Genomic DNA, 9,069 nt, shown 5'->3' with positions numbered 1-9,069 from the left:
CATACTCATTTCTGGTTTGGGAGCAAGGTTTGATTATTTTTATTTAGCAAGCTGTGTGAATGATATATTTGCAGAAAACTCTTTCCCGACCCCCCATGCATGGGCACACATGTATGCACACATAGAGAAAAACAATTCCATGAGCCTTCCTATGAATGCAAAATGTTGTGTTTGAAATGCTTCTGCAAAGTATCAACAAAGAAATGCAATCTGGAGGCTTGAATCCATATCATTCTAATTTTCTAGAAAGATCTGGGTCTTTTTCTTTTGTCTCGAACAAAGATCATGGCTAGAATATGACAGTCACACACACACATATATATGCATTTATTGAGACTGAAAATTGCATGCAGCTTGTGAAGAGAGAAAACCCTTAATACTGGCACTAAAGTGTATATTCAAATCCCTTTCCACATTCAGCCTGCAGTTTTTGTCAGAATCAGATAAGTTGAATATGAAGAAAGTACTGCATTGTAATGGATGTCACCTGTCATCTGAACAGTAGTTTAACCCATTGCTGGCGGAGCTAGTAGCTGTCACACATACATGGAAAAGATGATTGTGTTGTTGCCAGTTAAACCAAATCTTAGTTTCTTGGCAAGCCTTAAATTATTGTATTTCCCAATCTCTCCTTTCCAATGCCAAAGGAATTGGGACTTTTGGAGGCTGGAAAAGGGAAATATTCTGCCTCAAGATATTATTTAGGAAAATAAAGGTATGTTATTTCAAAAGCCTTCACGGAGCTTTTTAGAAGTCTTGTGGTAGAGAAGCTGCTCTATCGATAACATGAATAACTTAAAACTCCCTTCATTAGTAGTGACAAATTCTTCATAATTTATATAGATGGAATATTTTCTAAATTGAAACATGCAGGATAGTTTTTTAATGTTACTAAAATAATACAGTGGCTTAACTCTATCTGCTTTCCTTATCTCAGTAGTCCTTACAGCAACCTTTAAGGTGGGTCACTGCTGTTACCCCCAAACTGAGATGAGGAGCTGAGAGCGGCTTGCCTAACGCTGCTTAATGAGTTTATGGCTGAGGTGAAGTTTGAATCGGGAACCTCGCTCAATTCACATTTCACACGATAGTGGAACACTAAACTGCACCAGCTCTTTCAGCCCAGGAGAAAACTATTATTCTGTTTCTGAGAGCTTTCCATTTCCATTTTACCTACTTTAATTCAACATGAAAATAAATACGTGCTGGGATGCCTTCAGTTCTGATACTTAAAGAATATCAAAGCGATTCAAAGGCACAAAGATACCAAATTATGGGGTGGCAGAACTAGGGATACGTGCTTCTCTGCATTTAAGCTGTGCAGTTATCTAAACTAATCCAGTCAAATTAAAATATCAGAGTGGCATATTAGCAGGCACCAAAAAGGCACCTCATGGTATGCTGAAAGCAAACATCCTTTTATGCCATTCACACACTGCTGTAACAGATACACTCTGTTTATTATAAGGTAAGAGACCACCCTGGCTTAAAAATTAAACTTCATACACAATTTTCCTCATTTGCTACCAGCTTGTTTTTCAGTGCAGTTCCTCTGAAAGCAGCTATCTTCCAATCGAGTTCAATCCCAACTTGTTGAGCTGAGAAGATCTGATAAATGAAAAAAACCTTTCCCCATTTCTTTCAACAGCTGAGTTTGGAAAACCAGAGATAGTACTCCGAATGCAAGCAATGATAAGAACCTCAAGCAGCTGCCTTCAAACAGCAACACCTTCCTGGAAACTCCAGCAGCTATTGAAAATGGCTTGAAAACAGGGGAAGAAAGCAGCTCAGTACTGGTGAGACTCAATGCTGCAGCTGAAGTGGTGTTGGTCCACTTAATAAAAGCCTCAAGTCATCATGGGGAAAAGGGGTGTGTGTCGAAGCACCAGAACTGCTGGTTTTTATTTTCAAATATCATAGCAGCAGTAACTACACAGCAGCTTTTTCTGTAAAAGAAACAGACCAAAAATCTGGTTAAATCAGCGGCAGATTTTACAGCACGGGCATTTGGCTGAGTTTCCTTTGAAAACATTTGGACGTTAATGCTGAACCATAGATCACTACAGAGGTAGCCCACATAGTACCCTCCAGATAGTGTTGTACTACAACTCGTATCAACACTAGCCAGTATGGGCAGTCATCTGGGATAATGGGCATTGTAACCCAAAAGGAGAGCACCACATTGGCTACCACTGGTTTAACATTATGAGAATGAGCCTAGCCTCTGTCCCAGCGCTGCCCAATTGGCGCTGACCCATGACAGGGCCTTTGCAGTGATGGCTCCCCATTTGTAGAATGCTTGCCCCAATGAGTTGTGTCTGTCTCCATCACTACTGACTTTCAGGAGGAATTTGAAAACATTCCTGTTCACCCAGTCATTTGATGGCTGAAGTTCCTGGCAACCCAAAGATAACTAATAAAAGAATGTGTTTTTAACTGTATTTTAGAATTTTAACTGTGTTTTATATTTTAAATTGTGTTTTAGGATGTTTTTAATTGAAATTATGTTTTGAAATGTTTTGAACTGCTTTTAGTGTATTTTTCTTTTTCTTGTTAAACTGCTTTGTTTATGTTTGCTGCCCTGGGCTCCTATGGGAGGAAGAGTGGGATATAAATTCAGTTAACAGCAACAACAACCATGTCTATTCAGAAGTAAGTCCTACTGAATTCAATGGGGCTCACTTCTAGGTTAAGTGGAGTTTGGATTACAGCCTTAGTAACACCAATGGGACAATAAATTGAAGCCCTGACAAAATAAGAAATGCTGTCTTATCCCACCCTGTCTGGTTGAGACAAGTATATCTCTTCCCACAAATTTAACTCAGTACATGATTGAAGTGGCTGGGAACAATGTGGTTTTGGTGGCTTAGACATGGAGACGTGTAATGCAACTTACAGGAACCTACTATAAACCAGAAACCTTGAAGCTCTGCAGAACAGTCTTCACAAAATAATGTTTGAGCACAAACCACCCAATTATATTTGTAACCCCATCATGCAGACTATATATTGCCAAATGGACCAAAACATCATTCAAAATTAGCACTCAAAATGAAAAGTGGCATATTTAAGATCTTGGGTCTCCGAGTTAATATCCACAGTTTAATATCCACAATGTGGTTATGAAAATAGATGAATTCTCAGCATGTGCAAAATCCAGAAAGAGCTATCTACAGATATTCTCTATAATCCCTTGAACTAGTCCCCATGGTGCTTAAAAAAACCAATTCAGTTTCCGTGGTAGTCTCCAGGCCTGGTGCCAAAGGGTGGCCAGGTTTGGCCCTGGCCGAAGGTCCCTGTAGTTCAGAGGGACCCCTGAAGGGCCCCTCCTTAGAGTGGGAGGATGGTGCTCCCGTTCTGCAATCCATAGCAGCATTGTCCTGCAACCCAACTTTGCTGCAGATCACAGAGAAGGAGCTCCCAGCACCTCCCCATACAGGCAGTGAGGGCTTCATTAAGTCCTCCCGCACACCCCAACTACCTCTCCTGTCAGAGTGAACACCGTGTGTGCTGTGTCCATGTGCTTATCATCACCTAAGATGGTGGCAGGGGCTTCCTAAGAGGCTGACACACACACACCGCCATCTTGGTTGACCAAGAGCCACTGATGAAGTCTACTAGTGAAAGAGGCCACTAGACCTTACTCTGAGAAAGTGTGTGTAGATTTAATCTTAGTATCAGAAGCGGCTTGCCAGGTGGAGCAGAGCTGCTGTGCTAGATTCCTGGCAGGTGGGTCACTGTTGCTTACTGGGAGTAAGAGGGAGAGGGGCAAGAAGGTCTTTGTGGTATAAATGCACTGGCAGAGTGCTAGATTGGCATTTGCATCGTTCCAACCTCTTCCTGCCTTCCCCTTCTGCCTTTCGAGCCACCTGCCGGGAAGCTGGCATAGCAGTTCTGCCCTACCTGGTGAGTTGTTTCTGCTTCGTGTTACTAACCAAAGACTAATGAAGGTGGCAAGCTTATGTCAACACACCAGTATTAACTTGCTCCTGGTTCTCTCTGGTATTTACTGAAACCCAGGGCACTTATTATGGCTACCATGGGGAAACTGTCCTCAATAACTGCACATGGCTGCTTTTGTTTGTGAGAGCTCATTGCTCAGATCAGGTTATTTCTTTTAGCCATTTGATGGGAGGAAAAAACTCACCTAATCTATGCATTGAGCACACTGCATGGCAATAGCTGGCCACAATGTGTGCAGTGGGGCCAGTAGTCGATACCTTCTGTAAACACATTAGAACTTGAAAAGTTACCAACCTTTCATTTCTCAGAGAGGTTATGGAGCCGCAGGTGCTTGAGATCCAGCGGAAGCATTAGCCTTCTTCTACAACAGCAAAGGAGATCAAAGATAATGTAAGAACTGGCTTAGCTAGAACAACTGTAGCATTGCCACTCTGTGCATATGTGTGTTTTGAGTTAGGTGGGCAAGAAGCACATATAAAAGGCTCAAGTCATGCAATGAGTTATAAGGCTTGGTTCAGACCCTCACCAAGACAGTCACTATCTTTATTTGGCAGAGAAATTGGTGTGCCTCCTCTCCACCATGCAGATGACACCAGCTATGCACAATTAGTTTTAAAAAACCATACCACCCTTCCCAAAGGGGAGAGATTATGTTAATTGGGAATTTGAATGATCAGGCATTCATGTGGAAAGGGATGCCTAAGCTCTTTTGCCCCAAGGGTTGCATTCACTCTTGGACATGCCACCAGGGACCACATGCCAGTGGTGAGGCAGGCACATGGCAACCCCTCCTCAGCTGATCCATGCAAATCAACCAAGGAGCAGGGTTGTTGCTTCCTCCCTGTTCATCAAATGATCATTCCAATTATTTATTTATTTATCACATTTATATACCACCCCATAGCCGAAGCTCTCTGATGACAGGGAGGGGGGATTTGCATCCTCATCAGGGTGCTGGGCAGGGCAAAGAGGTGTAAACCACTCCACCTATGCCAGTGCCATGTCTACATTACTGTTTATTTTATTTTCTGCTGCTGCCAACATTGATAGGGTCTGGGAGACATGAGCTTGTGGAGGGGGTCAGACATATGGTTCCCACAAAAATTCCAAAAGTCGACCCAATTTTGAACTACTGTCAGGAAAAGCAATTGTGGCTGATCTTGGTTCTACTGTCCATTTCTGTGTACAATAAACAGTTTAATTAGCACCTCCTCAAATGCAACAGACATACATGGACAGTTTTAAAATACCAGTGTTCACACAGGGATAAGAATCTAGCCAGAAGAGTTCAGTAGCAGAACTGACTTAGGAACAGGAATCGATGAACTTGTCAATCTCAGTGCCCCCCCGTTTCTTATTTTTGCAGCCTTAAGTTCCTTTTGCCCCATTGCAAATGAGGCCGCATGAAAATTTATATCCAGTTTTCCTAATATACGTATTTTTCTACACCATTTCGCCTAGTATAAGCCTTTGAAAAAGCAATTTCTCCCTAAATGAATGCATTTTGTCTGTCTGTGTGTGTGTGTGTTCCTAATATATAGTTTTGTATGCATTTTTTTGGTTGTAGAGCTGCGCTGCAAAATTTGGAGGTGCAAATTTCAAAGGACATGTGTGTTTAGGTTCATATATTAGCTGGGGAACTGCAAATTTAGAAAGCTCACATTAAAATGTGAACTAAGCCATTTTCTTCCCCATCCCTACTTAGGAACAAGAGAAAAGATAAATGCAAAACACAATTCATAGCTACAGACCTTAGACTGACGTTTGCAATGGAGTGTTTGGTCAGATAGCCAAGGATGTTTTAAGGCTGCAGTTGCACTTATTCTCCAGCTAAACAGGGAAAAATAGAGTGTTAGTGTGTAGTATCTATGAAATGATTTTCACATTTATATTTAAAATGTCTGCTCCCCACCCCACCCCCAATGTCAATGGATGAGAGACAATGCACAGCAATAACTTGCTATTTTAATTAACCCAGTAAAAGGCCCTACTCTTAATCATAATTATTAGTATCAAGTGGAAAGCTGTTTTGCCTTCTGTTAAACTTACAACAGAAGGCAAAACTACACTTTATATTATTCATGGGCTTTTTTTTTTGTTCAAGAAGGCCACTTTTATTTTGAAGGAAAACACCCCTGTAGGGCCCTATTCCATGATCCTGATCTGGATTGGGACTTTGCACTGGTTTCCCACCAGCTATCGCCATCCTCTGGCTGCTTTTTGCCCCCAAGGCGCTTTTTGCAGTGTGGAATCCCCTTCCCTTTGAGGCGTATCAGTGCCTGAGCATCATCTGGAAATGCTGTAAGATATTTTTCCCCCAGGTTGGCTTCCAGTTACTGGGAGATGAGGTGAGAGTTTACTCAATGAAACAGGGATTTTAGGATTAACATATTATTTAGGATTGGGGATGGTATGTTAGAAACTGACTAAATAAATGAACTATAGTCTTTAACTACTAACATATGAGAAACTTTCTCCTGTTGAATTAAATGAAACTTTAAAGTTCTTAAATTTAGTCACATCATACCCTTGTTCATGTTACCAGATGCACACTCCATGTAGTTCTATGGAGTTTATCAAAGGCTGCTTATCAATGTAATACCCTATCAACTGAGAGATGTGTATGAAAAGAAGATTTCATTTTCTGTGTTGGATAACAACATCTGGTTGGACAGTACATTCAAGGTAGTGGCATCCGATTACCCCTTTTCCTTAATGAGAAGCTTAGAGATAAAGTCTTTGGCTTCTTCAGACACATTTTCAAATTCTTGATCGTCAAAGTCCCACCGACAAGCCAGGATGTTGTTCAACGTCTCATTATCGTCATCACCCAGAAAAGGAGATAATCCACTGAGCCTGTGGGAATGAAGAAAAACAGACAAAATGTTTTGTACATTGTGCAAATCATAGGGTAATATAAACCTTCTTGACTTTAACCAAAAGTCAGTGTCTAGGCATAATTTTCATCAAGTTGACATCAATTGTAAAAGGAAGACCCTAGTCATAACAATGTAGGTTCAAGCTCTACTTACAACATGTAAGCAATGACACCTATACTCCACATGTCAGTAGGGAAGGACACAAAGTCGTAGTTCACAACTTCAGGAGCAAGGAATTCTGGAGTGCCAAAATTGACCTTAAGCTTCTCCCTTGGTTTATATCTAATTAACAACAAGAACAGCGATGAAATACATGAGAAACAATGACAGCAAAGATGACTTCTACAGCACATACAGATACCTAAGAGTTCAGCAAAAGGAAATTTTAAATAGACAGGGGGTGGGGATAGGGAAATAGATAGCTGTCGGGATGATGTCAGGTTCCTGGAACAAAATTTCCTGCAAATTATGGAAGGGAAGAATTAAGCAAGGGGCTGCCATTTCATTCTTGTGTTCATTTAGAAGCATGATAAGGTTTTAAAGATGTTTTTATTGTTTTATCACTTGTTTGCTGCACTGGGCTCCTTTTGGGAGGAGGTGCGAGATAATACAATATAATATAATAATAACAATATACAAAGGGAAACTGGAGACTAATGCCAGAGAATAGAATATATTGAAAAGTGAATCTATCTTGTCATTATTTTAAAATATTGCTGTTGATTGATTGAGTGAGTGAAACTTTATTTTTACCCCGCCCTTTTTCCAAACTGGAACTCAGGGCAGCTTACAAATAGAACTACATGTAGTTGAAAACATAGAAAAACATACAATTAAAATACATTAAACTATGTTTGATTTAGGACCTTCATCCTTAACCTATGATCTGTTATAAGCCCTATTAAAGTCAACCCGTTGAAAATGCTTAATGTTAATTTGGAGTAGTTGCATTTATTTTGATGATCTGTTGCAGAGGTTCATGTATCACCACAGTGTTCCGCTCTGAATTCTTTGGGAACAGGCAAAATTGGATAACTTTTCTGGTCTGTTAAGGCATTTATACAACAAAAACAGCTCTTTCACCCCTCTCTGAAGATTGCCAGTTAAAAAACCTTGACTAACAGATATACTATTAGATTCATCATTTAAACTACAGGGGAAACATGTCCAAGACTGGCCCTTTAGTAGCTTAGTGAGGCCTTTTTCTTATTATTGAACCATTCATCCCAATATTGCATTCCATAAAAAAGGGCTTTGGATTTAGGAAATAATAGGTGCTGGTAGACTGATTAAAACAACATACCTCCTTGCCAGCCCAAAGTCAATAATCTTTACTTGATTTGCCTCTCGATTCACACACAAGATATTCTCAGGCTGCCAGAAGAAAGAAGAGCACACATTTATGAAAAATGCAAAATGAACTGGAATCAGCATTAAAAATACAACATAGCATAAAAATATGCCCTGCAGCGCCTGCGACATGAAGCAGGTTAGACTCTGCAGACTTCTCCGACGATAATCAAGTGGTATTTTAAGCTGGAAATGCTCTGCCAGTACCGCTTTTCCCTTCCTGTGGCTTTTCTGTTTGACATAATGTAGCAAGTCAAGATAAAAAACTCATTAGTGAGCTTTCAGAAAGGGAATGCAAGTGCTCTGACTGGACTTCAGGAAGTCAGTGTTGTGATTTTGCAGCCCATTATGAACCCACACTGGGACCATTCTGTGACATTTAGCATTAGATTCCTAAATTCACTGCTCTACTCAACCCACTTTTTCCCCTCAACTAAGAGGGAAAACATATACATTAAATGCATCTAGATTGTCAAAGGGAAATTACCCAAATCCCCTTTTTCTGAATTCTGGTGTATACATATGAGTTTGCTTGAAGGATAGCTATAATCTCAGATGTGTGATTTGAGTGTTCAGACACCCAACCCTAGCTCCATTGATGTTTGGAGTTGCACTTTTCTCACAAATATACTGTGACAAAATAAAGAACAAATTGTGGATGCCCACACCATATGAGCTCTCAGGAGTACATTCTAGCTAGAATCACCAATCAAGACAAGATATTGGCTTTTTATCCCATTGCACCACCCTTCCCCAGCCAGGTATCCTCCAGATGTTTTGAGCTACAACTTCCAGCATGGTTGACCATTGCTGATGGGAGTTGTAATCCAAAACAGCTGTTAATTACTAGGTTGGGGATGTTTGCACTACACTCAGA

At 40.6% G+C, this 9,069-nt stretch overlaps 1 protein-coding gene across 3 annotated transcripts in view; it reads right to left on the bottom strand.

The window, feature by feature from the left end:
* Positions 1-4,257: 4,257 nt before the first annotated feature.
* The window catches only part of MYLK4 (myosin light chain kinase family member 4), a 132,368-nt gene continuing 127,556 nt past the window's right edge, over positions 4,258-9,069 (bottom strand). For all 3 annotated transcript variants that reach the window (XM_061590669.1, XM_061590660.1, XM_061590652.1), the window contains 5 exons: positions 8,146-8,216; positions 6,996-7,124; positions 6,667-6,819; positions 5,715-5,793; positions 4,258-4,324 (listed from right to left, as the gene is read on the bottom strand). In XM_061590669.1, coding sequence (XP_061446653.1) covers positions 4,277-4,324; positions 5,715-5,793; positions 6,667-6,819; positions 6,996-7,124; positions 8,146-8,216 — 480 coding nt within the window. In that variant the 3' untranslated portion in view covers positions 4,258-4,276. The remainder of the gene's footprint in view (positions 4,325-5,714; positions 5,794-6,666; positions 6,820-6,995; positions 7,125-8,145; positions 8,217-9,069) is intronic.

This window comes from Rhineura floridana, chromosome 1 (assembly GCF_030035675.1).
Source record: "Rhineura floridana isolate rRhiFlo1 chromosome 1, rRhiFlo1.hap2, whole genome shotgun sequence".
Classification (NCBI taxonomy): domain Eukaryota; kingdom Metazoa; phylum Chordata; class Lepidosauria; order Squamata; family Rhineuridae; genus Rhineura; species Rhineura floridana.
This window is presented reverse-complemented; position numbering and strand designations above follow the sequence as displayed.